Source organism: Magallana gigas, chromosome 7, assembly GCF_963853765.1.
Source record: "Magallana gigas chromosome 7, xbMagGiga1.1, whole genome shotgun sequence".
NCBI classification, from domain to species: domain Eukaryota; kingdom Metazoa; phylum Mollusca; class Bivalvia; order Ostreida; family Ostreidae; genus Magallana; species Magallana gigas.
This window is the reverse complement of record NC_088859.1, coordinates 3,340,818-3,361,417: the sequence shown is the minus strand read 5'-3', so window position 1 is coordinate 3,361,417 and position 20,600 is coordinate 3,340,818. Positions and strand designations below refer to the sequence as shown.

General features: G+C 34.7%; 2 protein-coding genes across 2 annotated transcripts; one reads left to right on the top strand and one right to left on the bottom strand.

The window, feature by feature from the left end:
• Positions 1–1,556: 1,556 nt before the first annotated feature.
• LOC105320633 (NAD-dependent protein deacetylase Sirt6) lies at positions 1,557–4,836 on the bottom strand. Its single transcript, XM_011418639.4, has 5 exons — positions 4,360–4,836; positions 3,365–3,532; positions 2,741–3,123; positions 2,188–2,381; positions 1,557–2,090 (listed from the first exon to the last, which is right to left on the bottom strand). Exons 1-5 carry the CDS (start codon positions 4,733–4,735, stop codon positions 1,880–1,882), a joined length of 1,332 nt encoding a protein of 443 aa, XP_011416941.3. The 5' UTR covers positions 4,736–4,836; the 3' UTR covers positions 1,557–1,879.
• Positions 4,837–5,036: 200 nt separating this feature from the next.
• On the top strand, positions 5,037–19,757 carry LOC105320632 (WD repeat-containing protein 36). Its single transcript, XM_011418637.4, has 19 exons — positions 5,037–5,258; positions 6,359–6,386; positions 7,115–7,215; positions 7,474–7,591; positions 8,007–8,194; positions 10,995–11,127; positions 11,383–11,558; positions 11,787–11,907; positions 12,310–12,459; positions 13,126–13,280; positions 13,532–13,643; positions 13,899–14,064; positions 14,437–14,625; positions 15,161–15,384; positions 17,451–17,581; positions 17,989–18,108; positions 18,319–18,394; positions 18,895–19,082; positions 19,500–19,757. The coding sequence occupies exons 1-19, from the start codon at positions 5,115–5,117 to the stop codon at positions 19,647–19,649; spliced, it is 2,670 nt and encodes an 889-aa protein (XP_011416939.3). The 5' UTR covers positions 5,037–5,114; the 3' UTR covers positions 19,650–19,757.
• The last annotated feature ends 843 nt before the right edge of the window (positions 19,758–20,600 follow it).

Here is a 20,600-nt window from a genome sequence, read left to right as displayed (position 1 = left end):
ATCCCATATATAATATAGTCCTGGGGTCAGGCAATAAAGTGAGATAACCCACAACCGGACTTGTTTTCCTTTATAAAACACCGGCTACACTAAGAATCAGTGATCATTCATTATTTATTGAAACTGGTAGATATTCTAAACCTCCTATTCCAAGAGAAAAACGTCTGTGTAATTTTTGCAAATTATTTATTGAAGATGAAAAACACTTTGTATTGTATTGTTCAAGATATGACCAATGTAGATTGAATTATAATGATATTTTTAATGTGAACACATATACAAATGTCAATCCCATTAAGGAACTTGTCAATCCTAAAAACATTACAGCTGCTAGAAGGATATGTTTTCTAAAAAACTGTTTCAACGCTAGAAAGTCAACAATGAACACTTATACAATTCTATGAATACCAATAATAGTCTTCGCACAAACCTAGTTTTGTTCACCCAATGTTTTGTCCATTGTAGATTTGTAGTGTAGATTTATTATATAGTCATAATGTTTAACTTTTGCATGCTATGTTTAATGTTTTTGTTTTATGTAACTCATATTCATGACTGTCTGCCGACATGGTAATTGTCAATAAATGAATTGAATAATTTTATATGTTGATAAAATCGGACGTCACAATGTACGTACTGACGAGAAATGGTACTCGGCGAGAATTTTAACTGGTTGCACGCCAGTAATGTAGCGTTAAAATCAAAATGTAAATTGGAGAGGGGGAAAAGAAATGAGTGAAATAAACCCTTACAAAACAATTTTAATTAACGAGGCTGGGTCTAATTTTTTCTGCCCTAGATTTCTTATTGAAATTTTTAACATGAATTTCTACTGATATAATTATTATTTTAAGATAAAAAAAAATCATTTACCACGTCGTTTATTTAGGGGATCATCTCAAAGTTTGTTAATTTTTAACATAGGACCCTACGAGATTTTGCTTGAAAAGTATCAATTTTTTTTTACATTCTTTTTTTTGGAAACTATAGGTATACGTACCCCCCCCCCCCCCCCACCCACCCACGGATAAGGATTTTTATGATTTTGGGAATAGTTTTTTTTTTTTGCTTGTCAAGATTTCTGAGGATTAGTCTAGCCCCTCCCCATCCCCCACACTTTCAATTTGCTTCCGACGCCTCTGCTTAGGGATTTCTTTTTCTGTTCAATAAAAACAATAATTAACGTATCAATCACGTTGGCAACTTTAATTATCAATTGTATTCTACATGTATATATTTTGGACCCAGCAAAATACATTTCTCTATTGTATGAATTATTTTGCTGTGATATCTTTGACAATATAAACTTTTAAAATGTGTATCCATGTAATTTCAAAATTGATAAAAGTGAAAAAAAAAAAAATTATTACTTCCAAAAAATAATGTATTGGATCAACAGATTATGACATACAAATCAATTTAGTGACAGAGAGCTTCAGGATTTTCTGACTCATTTATTAATTACCAGAGGCAGTTTATATGTGTTAAAGTATCTTTTTTTTAATAACAGTCTTTAACTACAGCATAAAAATGAACAGTGAAGAATAAAAAGATAAATCGAAATGGTTTATTTATTATGTAGATTTATAAACATACATAATATGTACATCTGTAATAACAATATATAAATATAAAAGACAAATTCAAATATTTTCAGGTGCAAAATATCACAGGCACCTGATATTATTTTTTTTCTCATATTACTTTAATATTAGGTTTGTAACTGGCTGACTATGGAAATATATCAGGTTGATCAATCTCATAGAAGGCGAGGCAAAATAGACAAATAGTGATATCAGTCACAAAAATAACTGCTTTTTCTTGCAGTTTAGGTGAGCTAAAATATTTGAAATTAAATAATGCACTGGACTTATTCCCTTCATTCGGAGTGCTTTTGACAGCGATTTTTTTCGTAACTGACAATTCTTTGTGGCCTGTCCCCCTCCCAGCTCTTTAGTCTCTCATCGCCTATAAGGTTCTTGAGAATCTCCCTGATAAATGTATCACAGTCTCCGTAAACACGACAACCAGCTGCCTCCGGGATCCCATCAAATTTGGGTAGACAGTCATCATCATAGTCCGTCTTCTGTCTACAATACATCAGAAGCTCACATTGAAAAATGAAAAAATACAACAATTGAGTCAGAGAGAATATTTCAGGGGAGACCATCATCTACAATATCTTACCTATTACATATGACAAGACGGCCTGTTTTTTGGATGACCTCTACAAGTTCATTGGCTGGAGTCACAGTGAGGGTGGAGCCCAGACAAATCATGAGGTCGCACCGCTGGGCATGCTCAAAGGCCTGGTTTAGAATCTCTTCCTCCAAATTATCGCCAAAATTAATAATGGTGTCTTTCAGAAAGCCTTTACAGCCCTACATGACATTATTTGAAGATTGTATTGTACAAACAATTGCCAACAATGTCAGTTATATCAATCAAACCAAAAATCTGAATACCAGTTCATCTGAAAATCAAAAGAATTATTAAAAATTTGCAGAAACAAAAATACTATTCCTTTTTTCAGTTAGATGTATGGTATTTAATATTGTAACTGTATAATTTTATAACATTTAAATCTTGTAGCAAAATTTCCTGAATAAAAAGTATTTGCAGGCACAGTGAGACAAAAAGTAAGTGTTTCTAAAGAATATTTTACTTTTTCAGAATTATACATTGATAAGCTGAATGGGAAAGAGTAACCTGATTGCCATGACTTAAACTATATCCTGACCTTCTGTTCACACTTCCTTCCTGTCCTGTGGGAGAGTCCACATGTGTCACACCGTTTAGCATGCCTCGGTTTCTTCACTTCTGATTTTCCATAATCCTCAATGTCCTCAAAATACTGACTTCCTGCGTCATCCATTACATAGAAAGTTCGCTCATATCTGTGGTGGCACTTCTCACATTTCTCAATGAATACATTGCCATGAAGCTCAGAGAGATGTTCCTTGGAAATTCCGGATAAACCATGCAGTCCATCCCCATTCTGACTGACCACATGCTTCACAAGATCCAGGTCAACAAGCCGGCACAGAGCCTCGTGGGTGAAGGTGGGCCTCAGCTCCTCATAATCTACCCCCTCATCTCCTCTGTCCTCCTGGTCCTCATCACCTGATGCATGATTTATATAAATTGTTTCTAATTTTTTAAATGTGCATTTTTCATTTTCATAAATTTTAAAGTGAAGAAAAAAGGGGAATATGCTAGTTAAAATACAAGCTGATTTCATAAATGGACATGACTTCTGTAGACTAAATGTTATCTGATTCTCACATAGTTTGTATTATTGAAATTAGGGAAGTTAAAAACAAAGAGTCATCTTATTTTAAATTTTTGTTTTTATGAAGTGCACCTGCTTTATGAGTTTCTTTCTCTGGGTGACACCTCTCGCTAGGAGATGGCCCCTGCATGTCAAATATCTGTTCTATTTTATCTGACACTTGTTCATGGTCCATTTCAGTCCATTTTCCACTTTTGCCTCTGTAGTCCCCAATACCAGCAGCAGTAGATATCCCAGCTCCTGCATTAATAAAAACATTGATATATTGTTTGCTTTAAAAAGTGGATGCCAAAGGGATCTTCACTCAATAAATTTATTACTGTAAACAGGGTTATTTTCGCCCCGTGTTATTTTCGCCTTTTTACACTTGCAAACAGTTTCACCTCATCTTGAATTATCCCAGATGCAGTTGTGTGAACAGAGATATTATTTGCTACATAGAATTCGCCCTTTCTTAAATTTGCCCTCTGACAACGAGGGCGAAAATAAAACGGGGGCAAATATTTCCCTCTATACAGTATAACAGTCATTGGAATATTTGTTATGACCAATGATAACTGTTCTCCTTGTTTTTATCTTATTGTATTGAACACTTTCATTCATTATTAATAAAACTGTAACATTTTTTTCAGATAATGGTTTTGAATTTAGAAACATTAGAATTTAAGTGAAAATTAATTTGCTAGTTGCTCATTGTGTTTTACAATGTGGTAAAGTCAGATACATGGCATCCCTACTATAGAAATGGCCTGGCTAGACCCTCTATAACTTGATTAGTTAAGTGATTGGTTTGTATGCCTGAGGACCCAGCTAGGTTCAAAGTCTAGCAAGATTCATCAAGAGTATACGGTTTTTCTGACTTTTCTTGTGGAAGAGATGTGAGTACAAAAAACTTTTTAGTCTTGACAAATCTTGCTGAGATTACTTAATAGAGGCAATATGTAGTAGTTGGGGCTATATGGACCGTGGATATCAGCCTGGGTAGCTCAGTGGTAGAGCTCATGACTAGAGTTGCAGAGATCAGTCACAACTTTGTACTTTTGTAAAGCAGAAACATTTCAACCTACCTGTAAAAACAACACAGTGTTTTGCAGAAAGCAGCCATCCTGCAACTCTACTGGCCTCCTTTTTTATTTGTTCAGCAGAATCAAAGAATTCCGCCGTCTTTTTTGCCTCCCGGATGAGACTTTTCTCTTGCTTTGTCACCAATTCTGAAGAGTTTAACCGACTTCGTTTTGCTCCAAGTTTTTTGTAATTAGTTGTTGGTTTCGATTTTAAGAGACGCTGCCAACAGGGTAGATGAAATATTGCCTCTCCGTTTCTATTCCAAGAGACAAGAAAATTTTTGCCATCAAATCGAGATGGTAGAACAGTTTTTACTTCAACCCTCGATTCACTTTGTTCAAAAATATCATTTCCGCAGAGTGTAAGACAACACTTCATTTTTAAGCCTGAATATAAACACCCTTGCTCTAGCGTTAAATGAATATATTTCTACACTACTGTTGACAGATGACAGCAAAATGAAACCGGATGTTATGAAATGTCTCAAACGTTGTTGATAAGTTGTACTTATTTAAAAAAATAAATAAACCAACGAGTAATATTTGCATAAATAATAAAGCCTAAATAATACAACACACATTTTGATTCAGGAATTTATATCTAATAAGATATAAATACAGTTGCTAAAGATTTAATGAAAGAAATTTATTAACACGAATATGTTTTGAAAGAGCTATTGTATTTTAAAAACAAAATGGAGAATTGTGAAAACCACGTGTGGATGTTTACCTTCACAGTTTAATAAGATCGGTAAAATATGTCCAGCGGGAGCAAGATATTTACTGGTTACCGTGCACTAGGGTTTGTTAGTGACCATGTCCCCCTTGCCACGCGATATAACAAGAGACTGAAGGAGAACTATGTCATAACAAGCGTGGGAAATGCTTTTCACACATACAACGTAAGTCCGCCAACACAGTAAGATTGCTGGAGAAAACGTACCCAGGAGAAAACGTACCCAATTTCTAGGGTACGTTTTCTCCAGGAGAAAACGTACCCGGGTACGTTTTCTCCTGGAGAAAACGTACCCTATGAAAATAATAAATTATAGTTTTCATAAATATTCTTGGATAAAACAAAATAAAATATACATTAAACATTGTTCAAATGTTGCTGTTGTTTTTAAATACATAATCACATACATAAATTATCAAGATAATAATTTTGTTTAATTAGACAATAATTTTGTTTAATTAGACAATAATTTGTTACATACACATACACGAACATCGCCTGAGCAGTTTAATTAGTCGGCAATTAATCCACCATAAAGGAAACCGTTAAATAATGAGTTCTTATTGCAATCTAATTTGGAGAACTAAATGATGAGTATCTCAAGAAGTTGATAGCGCGTTTTACATGTTATATGTATATAGAATGTAAATAAACGAAATAAATAATATGTCACCTATATTAATGAGTTTTTGTTTTCATTGCTGAAATGTCTCTAGAATTGACCATAAAAGTAGCATTGGAAAACTATTTAATTTTGTCCAACCCTTTAAATATATAAAGTATTAAACTCATATATATCTATAAAATTCATACTTTCCGGAATATTTATGGTTTAAAATAGTATTTAAAAGTATTGAAAACTATCAAGTAGTATATTTATTATTTTCATAGGGTACGTTTTCTCGTGGAGAAAACGTACCCTAGAAATTGGGTACGTTTTCTCTTGTGTACGTTTTCTCCTGGGTACGTTTTCTCCTGACACCCACAGTAACAGAGGTTATTCACATACAGCAACAAACGTTATAGCCACAACTTATCATGACCATACAGCAGATCAGAGCCATGTTTCGATACAGTTGTCATTGTCATATGTCAAAGATAATTGCATCCAATCTGATTTTAATCAGATTGATCTACATCTAACATGTTAAATATTTTTTTATTGGAAAAGTGAAATTCATACATCTGTTTTAAAGTAATTTTTGATAAGCCAAGGAATTTTTATTTCGCTTGAATAAAATCCTGATTCAATTATATTTTTTTCAGTGCTCCAAGCTAGGAATAACACAAATAAGTGAGTATTTTCGGTGCCTTCAAGTTTCTACACATATAAATGTGTTTTTATTTGTTTATGTATTTTATCAGCTAAATTATTTAAACCTATTTAATTCATTATTTCCTTATGTTTTGTTAGATTTATATGATTGGTTTACACCTTTCAGTAGATAAAATGCATGTTCCATCGTTAAAATGATATATGTCCTACGGACCCGGTTTAACGATAGAATTCGTCCCATACACTCGCTTTGTAGCAAATAAAAAAATTATATCGCGCTGTATCTCGCCTAAATTTTCATATGATTGGTCTCAAATCCCTACAATGTTGCTCTTTTATAATCCCATATTTCCACATTAACTGTTATTGCAACGAAATCACTGCCACTTTTAACATCACGCTTGAAAATTTGCTGTTTATGGTTACCATGTTTATGATAAAATCCGAGATATTCCGAGTGCGATTTTCGACAAAATGGCAGGCAAATTCAAACGTGTATTTTAACAAAATGCCTTGGTATGACTCATTAAATGGATATTTTGTGGACTAAACTACATATGCATGTTCAAAAAGGTTTGTAATGTATAAAAATGTGTTTGTCCTCAGCAGATTATTTTTAACAGACTTAAAATCGACGCGAAGCTGATCCGCTTCGCGGCTGCTACATTGCAAGTATATGGGACGAATTCTTACTGTGACCTGAGCGTAGCTTGGTCACGGTAAGATTATTCTTTCTAACCTTTCAGGTGATAAACACCCAGACAGCATCACCTGTATAGCAGTCAACAACAGATATGTATTTACCGGGTGTGGAAACCAAGTGCGAGCCTTCAAGAGAAGCCGACAGGTACACATTGTTTAAACAGTTGATACAAGTTCATAAAAATCAAATTGTTGAAACCTTTCAGATTGATTGAAAAAAATATGATATTCTTTTAGAATATATTTGGCAACTTACTTAATAGCTTCATAGACACATACATAGAGACATGTATTGTAATTGTCTATCTAGAACTGTTTTACATGTCAGGAAATAAACTATAAAAGTCTATTAAATATGATATTTTTTTCACATCTCTTCATCACATTTTGTTCCCCTTTCCAGCTTGTTCACACCTTTGATGGTCACAGTGTTGAGGTTCACCTGCTCCTTCCCTTTGGAAACCATCTCATTTCAGTGGATATTCACAGCAATTTGAAAATCTGGGATGTGGAAAATGGCGGTAAATAAAATTACGTAGTTATTTTTTTTATTTTTGTGCATTGATTTTAGTTATTTCACGGAACACAGTGGAATTTTTAAGTGGTAAAAAAAGATGTTCCTTTTAATTCACAAAAAGGAATGCTGTCTATTAATAAACTGTATTTGGGAGAAAAACATTTGCCTGAGAAAAAGTACTTCATCATAACCTTAAACTTGTTATAGCTTTTCTTAAAATATAAATGTACAACAGCGTCTCATGGAATTAGATATGGATTTTGCAGGGGTACAATTTGAATTTTCATGTAACATAGCCATAAAATTAGCCCTAACTATTAATCACCTTAATATTTTAGAAAAAATGTGCTTTTGATAACTATTCTATCAGTTATCGTAATATTTTAGATGAAATATGTTCTTGATAACTATCTCAACAGGAGTGTACCTGGAAATGGAGTTCAGTAATTCCACCTTCCACATCAGTGCCCTTGTCCATCCCAGCACCTACCTGAACAAAGTGGTTCTGGGCAGCAAGCAGGGCACCCTCCAGCTGTGGAACATTCTGAAGGACCAGATGTTGTACTCCTTCACCGGCTGGGGGAGCCCCATCACCATCCTCCAACAGGTGTGTGCTTACAGGTGGTTCTACAGGTGTGTGCTTATAGGTGGTTCTTGTACAGGTGTATGCTTACAAGTTGGTCTTGTACAGGTGTGCACTTACAGGTTGTTATTTTAGGGTGGGGTGCTTTGCAGAGTTCTTGAAATCTTTTTTCTGCTGTCAGTCATTTGGACTGACTACAATCTGAAGTTTGTCAGTCCGAGTCCAAAAATTTTTAATAGAAAGATGAAAAACTATATTCGAATTTTATTATCAAATTATTTCATTCTTAACTTACAAGCCTTCCAGTCTCTCTCATTTTTTCCTGATCCGATTCCTCTTAACTTTCCCTTTCTGGCTTCTCACGCTCACGTTCTTATTTATCACTTCATTAATTTTAACTTCCTTCCCTCTCTCTCATTATCAACTTTCCTTTTTACTCTTTCTTTCTTTCTTTCTTTCTTGTTCTCTTTTTTCTCTTTCTGCACACATCATGCCACAAGCAGGGACTTAGTTGTCGGATAGTGGAGTTCTTATTATTTGCTCCCGAAGACATAAATGATTAGAATTAGTATTTTTGTGTGTATTTTTGTGTATTACAATAAAAACACTAACTTACAACCCTGTTTCAATCATGTAGAAAGTGTATTCAATGTACATAAAAAACGTAAAAAAAAAGATGACACTCGCCATCTTGGATTTATAGGGGGCCATCGGTTCACGCTATGCTTAAACAAGTTCTCCAATTTCTCCAAGTGATTTCTGACGATATCTATGTTGGAAAATGATCGAAAACCTTATTCCTATTGCCTGACTATACATCTGTTAGTTGCATTATAAACACACCGTGTCAATATGTACTTAACACTCGCCAAACTTATCGAAAGCATTGGAAGTTTACATTTAAGTGACGTAAATTCTATACATTAGTACTGTGATCTTCCGAAAACGCATGATTAGTGTAGAGAGAGCCAAAAATCCACGAAAAAATCCTCTTGATTTATTGTATGCATTTGGATCTCCTCAGTGATTACCCAGAATAGTTTGCATCAACTTTATTACTTTTGTACAAAATTAAGTCATATTTTTGCAAGTTCCCCTGTCAACTTTTACCAGTCATTTGGACTGACAGGCAACCTCAAGTAATCGGTCGTTTGTTATTTTTATCCGTCTTGCCGACAGGACCGAAAAATTTCAAGGACTCTGGCTGTGTGTAATGGTTGGTTGGTTCCTGTATAGGTGGGGCAGAATTTTTACATGTACAGGTAAGGTGATTCTTGTACAGGTGTGTACAGGTTCCTGTAAATTTGGGTGGACTTTATACAGATGGGGTTGTTCTTGTACAGGTGGGGTGGTTTTGGTTGCATCCATGCAGTTGTTCTTCCAATCTGTTAGATAACTAAACTGTGGAATCATTTAAATTTGAAGGGGGGGGGCAATTTTTCATGGATTATGCTAATTCATGAGGATGTAATTTCCTGGATACTTCGGTTTTCAGTTTCAGTAAGAAAGTTAGCTCTTTCTTGATTTGATTTCATTGAGGATGAAATTCGAGGAGGAGGACTACCCATGAATACCATGAAAATTGAGCCATCATGATTTCTAATGATTCCACAGTGACTGATATTTTATTTTGTTTGTTTATTGTTCATATGTGTAATCAATATTCCATCTAGATGGACAGATAGTAGTGAGGTTTTGGACAGTTTGTTGGTATAACTTTAGACTTTTTTTTTTCTTTTTTTTTTTTTTTTTTTTTTTTTTTATATTTTATTCAATAAATTACATTACAAGCGAGGCAACATCTCCGCAGAGACCCTCAGGTATATCGTCACCTGGGGTGCCAGGGGCCCCCTGGATCCGATAAGTTATAATTAATATCAATATTATATATGTATATATTCAGTTTGAGTTATGTCATTAATACAAGCATATAAAGAAAAATATTAATAATACACAGAAATAGTAGTTTTTCTAAATCATCTCGCAGGATGACATATTTAAGTATTTATAATAGTAACAATAGAACAGAAAGAAAAATATATAATGTATGTTTGACATTTTAAGTATATTTGAAATACATATTATAGAAAATATAAAAATATACGTATATAACGAAAAGACTATCTCATTTAAACAAATATAATATGATGGATGATTTTCGTCCTTGAATTAAAAAAAAAAAGACGTTCATATAATGAAATACATGCACATATGGTTGCTGCCACAGGGGATATCATCACACATCTTACAGAGTCCTCGTTTTCCCCTATAGCAGCTCCACTGGAGAGACAGAAACCCTCCAGTAGCGTGGAATATGAAATTAATTTATAATTGGAAAGTAAATACATGCATAAGGAAAAAAAGAAAAAGAAGATACATGAAGACTAGACATCCAGAAGATGTATACATGTACTCATATTAAACATAAGCCCATATCAGTTTTGTGATACATTGTTAATCATAGTTCAAAAATAATATTACAGCTTCTCAAATAAAAGCCTAAGCATATCTATGTTAAAATTACTATATTTTGATTTTTTCAGGGCTAAGTAAAATATTTTTGTGGACGTTTTCACGTGCGAAATTATGTCTTCTGGTTTTTCAATATCATCATTTATTCTACACCACATCTTGTATTTATAAATTCTAAGTGCTACAAACGATATAACATTATTATAAACGATAACTTTGTTATTGATTTCTTTATATAGTCCAACAATTACATGTTTCCATGAAACCACAAAATAACTTTAGACTTAATTAGTTTGTCCTTTTAACTTGGATGGACACAGTTGTAATTTTCTTGGACGTGTTCTGTTTGTAGTCTCCGGCCATTGATGTGATTGCAGTGGGACTAGCAGATGGACGGACAATCCTACACAATATTAAGTACGACGAAACCATCATGCACTTTCAGCAGGACTGGGGACCAGTGTCGGCCATCTCATTCAGGACAGGTAACTCTCAGATCTAAAATCAATTATTGTCAGACCGGCAGTGTATGTGTTATTAATGAATAGCACAACGAAGGAAATCAGAAAGGACGCAAAATTATCAGGAAATAGAATTAATGTAATGCAGAATAACATGAAATTCATAGCTAGACGTCTGACTTAATACAACTATACATTTAGGGACATTTGATTATGCCTCTTTACAATAAATATTTCACACAAAAAACTAAATCACAAAACTTGACCTGAATGTTTCAGATGGTCACCCTATCATGGTGACAGGAAGTACTGCTGGTCACATAGCTCTTTGGAATTTGGAGGAGAAAAAGCTCCAGAGTCAGATCAGGAATGCTCATTACAGTGCTGTGTCTGGGATGAATTGTCTCCCGTCGGAACCCCTGATGGTTACCTCAGCTGCAGACAACTCACTCAAGGTAGGTGATTGAGTACATATTGTAATTGTACATCAGTTTTCAACTGATTTGCATAGTCATGAAGTAAGGCATTCGAAATCAAACTTGTATATGTTTCAATCAATAAGAAACAGCAGGAATTTGGCATGAGTTAAAATTACCATTAAATAAAGAATGTTTTGATTGCGTTTTCCTGTACATGAGATCAGTTATTGGAGAGAATTGTTTATTATGATGGTGGCTGTTTAGGTATGGATCTTTGATTTACCTGATGGGGGAGGCCGTTTACTACGACAACGATCTGGTCATAGCGCCCCGCCTAATGTCATACATCACTATGGAAACAACGGCAAAAATGTTTTAAGTGCAGGTAGTTGACATTATTATTTTAATGTTTTACACAATTTTTAATGGTCCTCGACACCCTGTGACTTTTTAGGGCAGTACATCACAACATGGCAGTTTCAACCTAATGCGAAACTGGTTATGTCACCAAAATGTTGCTCAATGAATCTGCAGGTCCTGAGTGTGAATACAGCAGGGACTTATGTTTTTATAAATAGCAATACATTTTTAAAAATTGATTTCCTTCCCCCAAATCAAGTAAAATGCATGCTTGAATACCATATCTTTGAGGAATATATAAAATGGACTTTTTTGAGAAACTTTTCCAGAGGATGTGGAGGACTTTTAAGATTATTATTCAATAAACTAGGTGTATATATCTGGAGGCAAGTTGTAAAGGAAAATAAATTTTAAATATTTTATCTAGGTCAAGACAGTTTTTTGAAGTCCTTTTCCACCATTCATGATTCGGAGAACAAGAGTTTAGGAAGAGCCAGTTTCAACAAGGCAGGGACTAAGAGGATGGGGCTACAGAAAGACAAATACATGATGCCCCCTATCACTGCTTTTGCTGCAGGTAATCATTCAGTTTGGATCTCACTGAGTGTAGTTCTGTTTACAATGTGGTATCCATTCTCATGCCCTGATGGGGATTGACTTTGCTGTTGCTGCATTTTTAGCCGGGCTCTGCTGAAAGCAGAGTCCTGGCTATAGGCAGGCTAATCGCCAATGTTACTTTAAATAGCACAACTTCAAAAGTAAACAAAAAACCAAACAGCGTCAAGGTAAAGCTTCCGCTATACCAAATAGTTACACAAAGAGCCACGTTTTGTCAAAAGTGTTGGCATTTTGTTTCTTTTTTTAAAATTTCGAATGAATTGTCTATCTTTTTTAGTTTTCTTATTAATAAAGTGTTTTTAAAACATTACTATGCATTTTGGACACATACAATGCGCATGAATTTCCATGAACTACTTTGCTGCGCAATGAAGAAATGGGGATTGAATATATATTGCTTGTTGCAAAATTCAAGGCAGCAACTATTGAACTTTTTAACTTCTACTAGACAGACATATTTTTTGTTTATAGCCGCTTACAAAATTTGGTCGCTCTCTGATGCTTTGCCGACATTAAAAGCATTAGAGAGAGAGAGATATTTTATTTTCAGTCTTTACTACACAATATGCATAAAGACACACCAAAAGAGCCTGGCTTTCAGTACTTCAGTACTTTGATTTTGTAGAGGTCACTAGAGCCAGTGACTGGGACAGTATCGTAGCCTGTCATAGAGGCTTGTCTCAAGTCACGACCTGGAACTTCCAGAAAAGCACCATGGGAAAACTGCGCCTATGTCATCCTAGATTTGAAGAGAAAGAATTTCAAACAGCTACAGCAAAGGCAAGCATTTTATGTTTTGTCAGCAATAAACTGTGTACAAGAGTAGTTTGTTTTTGAAAAGTATTTTACACTTCTCATAAAGTTTGAACCTTTGTTATTGAATTATGTGACAATTCTCATCGGGTTTTTTATGTTTAACTGGTATGTGACAATATCTTGGTACACATGTTAAATTGATTTGAAATTGTTCTTTAATTGAAAAATAATGTTATTTAACTCAATTAGAATATGTGACTATATTTAACTTGTAGTGTTTGGACATTAGCAGCTGTGGAAACTTTTGTGTGATTGGTTACAGCTCAGGTCATGTGGACAAGTACAACCTCCAGTCAGGTATACACAGGGGCTCCATAGGGGATCCAGGTAAGATTTCTTCAAGGATCTCTTTGGTTTTGAATGTTGAGGCTGCAACATAATATCATATAATATATAAATATTTTGTTGATTAATTTTTTCATTATTTTGAATGGTAAGTTTTGCTTCTTTTAGTTGCTAATTAATGAGTCAATCTGTAGACTTCGCATGAACTCGAGCATCATTGTACAGGTACTTAAGATAGGTTTATGAGAGAAATGATTTTTCATGAAGCATGACAGTGAACCAGTTTATTTGTTGCAGCCCACCACTGCTGTGTGATGGGGGTAGTGGTGGATGGGATGAACCAGATACTAGTCACGGCGGGTCTTGACGGAGAAATCCGGTTCTGGGGGTTCAAGAAACACCAGCAAATCGACAGCTTACGCACCGATGGTTATATCTCTGGAATTGTGCTGCACAGAGATAGGTATATTCCGTAGTTATGTATCAAGAGATACTGATTTGTTGTTATCTAAATCCACATTTTTAAGATGTAAAAGAGAAAAACTTACATGTATTGAAAAAATACCTAGCAGAAGCATGTTCTTTCAATAAGATTAAAAACAAATGATGGAAAAGTAAATTTTTCTAGAAAATGCATGGAACTTGATTTTTTTAACTGACAAGTACACTTCGTATGTATAATAAACTAATTCATACTTACTGTCCCCAGTGAACATTGTTTATGCTTTTTGTTTCAGTAATGCATTATTCTTATGTTTATTCAGGGCCTGATGTTAATTTGATTTATCAATTTCCTACTATCTGTCAGATATATGTATGTCTAACACTATTCCAGCTCCATGCTCGCTGTTTCCCTAGACAATTTCCAGATCATCGTGGTGGATCTGGACACTCGTCGAGTGGTCAGGAAGTTTCAAGGTCACAGTAACAAGGTCACTGGGATGTCCTTCAGCCCTGACGCTCGATGGCTGATCTCTGCTGGCATGGACTGTACAGTGAGGACCTGGGATCTACCGTCAGGAAGGTAAAAGAAAAGAGCTATTATATCCCACCCAATGAGTTGCAGGGGAGGGTCTAATTATGTTTCTGACCTGTATATTAGTCCTGTTATTTGTCAGCACAAATCGACTCAAACCAATGAACAGAATTTCAAGAAACTTTGTACATAATAAGGACAGGTGTAGTATAGATGTGTGTACCAGTATCCTGAGGAAATTATTTTTTGAGAGTTATGCGACTTTACTTTGTTACCGAAAGAACTGGTCAACTTAACTCCTTCCAAACCACTGAACAGAATGTCATGAAACTTGGTAATAAACTAGTGCACACCATTTATTAATCCCAGAAGATTTTGATTCCAAATTTATTCCTTGGAGTTATGCCCCTTTAGAACTTGTAAGTTTTGCCAAATTAAATCTTCTACTGAAATAATTTGTGTGTGCAACTCCTTTAAAATTGTCTAGATTGTTTCACTAGAGATAAAATATCAGGTACTGTGTTCATTGTGCTGATTTTGATTACCAGGCTGATTTTTCTTCAATCCCCTGATCTTTGTTCAGGTTGGTGGACTGTTTTATGACAGAGATGGCAGTAACCTCTCTGACAATGTCTCCTACCGCAGACTTCCTGGTGACCTGCCACATCGACAGCGTAGGTCTCTACACCTGGTACAACAAGACGCTTCTCTCTCTTGTCTCTCTCGCTCCTCTCCCCGATGATTATCAACCACAGGAAGTTGACATGCCGGATACGCAAGTCACGGCCTCAGTAGACAGCCAGACAGGTTTGATAAACCCTTATTAATTCTTTGTCATACCTTTTACATAAATGCTTAAGTATTGAAAATTTATTTATTTGATTTTTTCAGTATAATTTCTAGATACATGTATGAAAATATTTTTTTTGAAATATTTCAAAAAGTGTATGGATCCAACCAAAAATGAACTCAAGTCTCGTTCAACCAGATGCTCGGCTGTCTCCGTTAATCTCCGACAAGTAAGAGATACCAAGTCACGTGATAGCTTGATGATGCGACCTCTAAATATAGACTGACTCTCTGCTTGTCGGAGATGTACGGAGACAGCCGATGGTTGAACGAACCTGTATTGAACTCTGGCGTAGGAATACGTACAACTGCAAAAAACTTCGAAATTGTTCGTATTATCTAAAATCTTACTACCGGGTATTTCTTAGGTATTTATAAATAATTTTACTTTAAAAAAATGCTTCGCGTACATTACATCGAATTTATCGATTATTTTCAAGAACTAACTCTTGTAGCGGTGATGATTTGTGCTGAGGTCCAAACACTGTTTCAGTTTCGGTTTGCCAGTGTAACTGCATAGGAGAGTTGATTAAAATCAACTCCCTAAAATTGAGGAAAGCTCAGCTTCTATGTTTTTTACTGAAGCCTAAACTACTGAAGTATTTTCAAAAAATTTAAGTTGTGTAAAGACCCACAAATAATTTGTTTAAAAACAGAATTTTGTTGTTATAATGTTTTATGTTTCCTTTTTTTTTTGGGGGGGGGCATACTTGCCAACTGACCCGATTTCGTCGGGTCACACCCGATTTTTCAACCCTTCACCCGATTATTTTTTAGGACCCGGCGGGTCATGCTTTTCACCCGATTTTTGTCGAACAACCCGAAAATCTCCCGATTTCCGGATTTGGTTCGTAAATTACGTTGCGCGATTGACTTCCAGTTATGAATCCAAGCTTAGCTTAGATTTACGTAACGCGTAAACAATGCCGATGGCTATAACAGACACATTAAGTGTAATTATTATCGTGAGTTGTTTTGACTAAGCGAAGGTTTAAATCATTAAGTGTGATGGCTTCCAATAAGAAGCGGAATCAAAACCAACAAAAAGAAAACGATATTATTGTACCTATCAACATATCTTGGAAAATAAATTCCCATAAGTAAAGCAAAGTAATCGAGTACAAAACGAGGCTTTTGCATTCTATGTAACGCACATTTGAATATTGGATTTTGTGCCCAAAATGATATGGCTAAACATTCAAAAACGCTAAGTCATGTATAGAATGCTTTTTAATACACAAAAGTCTTCCAAGTCACTTACAACTTTCATGCCATCATTTAAAGAGTTCAAAAGCAAGGTTATTGTAGCAGAAACTCTTTTTGCATTTTTTTTTCAGCTGAACACAACCTACCATTTTCTGTGTCAGATTACTTTACAAAATTCAAAATCAGCAACTGTCACTTAAAATGCTTCTTTGCAATAAAGTATTACACATAAGTTTTAACACATATTTCTATTGTATATACCGGTACCTATGAAATGCATGTTAAATATGCCGTGAATATCGTTACGCGCTATGACCAGATTTTTTACTTCCCAAATCTGGTCATGACCAGATTTTCACATGTTGGAGGTTGGCAAGTATGTTGGGGGGGGGGGGGGGGGTGTGTGTACATACAAATTAGACTTTATTTACTTAGATGCAAGCTATAATTATTAAGTCTGGCAATTATGAAAATATTGAGAAAATTTAATCTATTAAATGCCTCAGGAAGAATTCTTAAAACAAAAACAAGTTAACCTTGAAAGAAATTGAAAAATACTAGTTGTTTATAATCTGTATAAACAAGTAATTTAGCTAAAAAAAATGCATATATGATAAAAAACATGTAATTAATAAAATAGAAAACAATTTTAAGTGGATAAACCTTTAAGATTTACATGCCTTTTAGAAACAACTGTGTTCCTGATGAAGTGTTTATTGCTTTAAGTTGTAAACAGTCAAGTGGTTTGAAACTTTTCTGTTGACTGCCATTATTATTCCTTGAGATAAATAAAATATAGCATGCCTTGCTGATTCCAGGAGAAGACAACTCTATGGAGGATGATCCTCAGGATTATGCCTCGCCTGAACAGCTGTCTGCAGAGTTAGTGACCTTGTCACTTCTCCCCAACTCCCGCTGGCAGAACCTGCTCAATCTGGACGTCATCAAGGTGAGAATTACATTATCTGTTAAACATTGCAGCTACAGTACGGTAATCAGTTATCCGTTTACAAGTCAATTGAAGTACATATGTGTTAGAGGAAACTGTTGATTGAAAGTTTGCATTATACTCAGAATGTAAAACAATAAATCTCAATTAGTACAAACTAGGATAAAGTGAAATCACAGATATAGATAATTCTTTTTGGCTCCATAGCAACTATGAGTTTGCTATTCTTATCATAATGAGTTTGCTATACTGGTATTAAGGAAAAAAGATTCACAAATATAGCAAAGTAAATCCACAGGTTTTTAGGACTTTTCTATAACAAAGTTTTACTGTATTTGCAAGACACAAATTCAATAGTAATCTGTTGATTCCAAATTGGTATTTAATGTTACATATTTTGTTTTTAGATGAGAAATAAACCCAAAGAACCTCCTAAAGTCCCCAAAGCTGCACCATTTTTCCTACCCACTATTGCCGGCCTACAGCCAAAGTTTGATATCCAAGACGACAAGGAAGAAGGGGACAAGGTCAGCCATTCTCTCCACAGTACTCCACATACACAGCCCGTTCTTCACTCATTAAAATATCAAAGTTGATAGTGATAAATATATATATAGCCCATATTTTATGAATGGAAATATCAAAGATGATAGTGACAAATATATTTACAGCCCATATTTTACTAACAAAATATCAAAGATGGTAGTAGTATATTCAACATCCATTTTTTTTTTCAGAAGCAATCACGTTCTGATCTCTCAAGATTTAATTCACTCAGCGAGCTTGGACGCAAACTAGAGGAGGGCAACGAAGGTATTGTACAGTTGTTAATGGAGTGACGAAAGCAAGGATTGTGACTGAATTTAAAATAAATGTTTTGCCTCAATTCCAAATCCATGAAGATGGGTCTTGACACAACACAATACATGATAGGATTATAAATATGTAGCTCATAAAAAAAGAATAGAGTGAAAAAAACCCTGAATAAAACTTTTTGACATAGATTATTAAGTGTTTCATAAGATTGTAAAATAACAATCAAAGGAAAAAAAATTTGTTCATATTGATCAATTGATAATAAGAAGAATTAGTGAAAACATTTTTCAAAAGCACAACACTGATATTATATAGTATACAATTAAAGTACATGTATACCATTGAAGGAGTCATTAAGATTTTTGTTCCCCAAGAGCAGACCTATTTCTCGAGGCTTCACTCGCTGCAGACCTGGTAATACAAGATACATGTAAAAATGAATGAAATAAAGCTGTGGTGAAATTTGGCCAAATACAGTATAAAGTGATCTGTTTTAGGCCTGACTGCCCTGGATTTCCTGAAGGAGCTGGGTCCATCTGCGGTGGACAGCGAGATTCGGTGTCTGGGGCCTGATGCAGGGGGATCAGTGACCGTTATGGTCCAGTTCCTGGACATGATCAGTTATGTCTTGGACACAAAGAAAGACTTTGAGATCAGCAATGCATACCTGGGACTGTTCTTGAAGGTAATAATTATGTTAATATATTTTTCTTATATGAACTATAATTCTATAATTTTTACATCTTGATTGGTTCTCTGATGTTTTTACATTACATCATGGTTCTCTTATATTGAAATGTTATAATTACCAACCATTGGTGAAGTTCTTCAGTTTATATGAATTCTCAGTTCTCAGTTCCTGTACATACATCGACATATGACAATACTTTACATCATGGTCTCACATGATTCCCCTAAACTTTCAATTTTATTCTGAATCCTTGGCAAAAGCATAGTTGGAACCTGTTCATGATTTAAGTCTACTTTGACCGGGAATAGAACACAAGACTTTCTGCTCAATTGTTTGCATCTTTGATAATGAGATCTTTGTGACTGTGATTACTGGTAAATGTGAATAAAGTTTGACACTTCTGAATTCTAGATTCATGGAGATACGATATCTAGCCATCCGGAACTAGTGGAGGCTCTCATACAGGTGAAACAGAAACTGAGTGAAACTTGGGGCTCCATACAGGACTTATTTACTTTAAATCTGACACTTCTCACCCACTTAAGGACTGCCAAGATCTGAGAGAGAGAGAGAGAGAGAGAGAGAGAGAGAGAGAGAGAGAGAGAGAGAGAGAGAGCAATGCATTTATTACTGTCAAGAGAATCATTCATTAAAGATTTAAACCAAAAAGTGTTTCAAGTAGTCAATACTTTATATTTGCACACTATGCACAATATATCTCATATAAGGTTTGACAATATTGGGTGTTTGATTCAGGAGAACTTCTTATAAAATTCTTCACCTTATTTGCCCCATATGAAAGGGCATTTTCTTTATTTTAACACACTTGAAAGCTCTTTATCCAAGGTTGCTATCTTTCAGTTTTGAAATTGAGTGGTTTTAGAGAAGATGTACATTTGAATAATGAGATAATTTTTTTCAGGAACGTGAAAAGATGTTTATGTACCCAAAATTAAAGTTATGAATAGAGCTTTAGAATTTGTTTTAGATATATTAAAACATATATAGTTTTCATCTTTATAAGGATGATCTATGTCATCAATTGATGATGATTGTATTTCACAAAAAGTTTGCATTTAAGTTAAAAACTGGGTATCTCAGATCCGGTTTTTGAAAAAGAAACATTGAGCGCATGTTTGCTCTAACACCAGTTTTTTTTTTACGATGTGCAAAATAATATGAACATTACTGTGGTTTCATTGTTATTCAACGGTATCAATTATATTTTTTGTGGATAAAGTGAAAATTGATGACACTACAGTATTATATATATGTGAAAATGGTTTTGGAGCAGTCTTCGAAATAACCCGGGAGTCCGATGCCCGGGACCTGGTAAATTTGTAGGCGGGCATGTAAAAATTGCCAAATTACATGCCCAGAGGGCACGTGTAAATTTTCTGTCAACGTACAATATGATAGACTGGTCCTTGGTCTCTTAGTACGAAATATCGCGCATTTACTGTGAATATCAGACAGGCATTGCCAGTCTAACAATTTGTTTACTTGCCATTT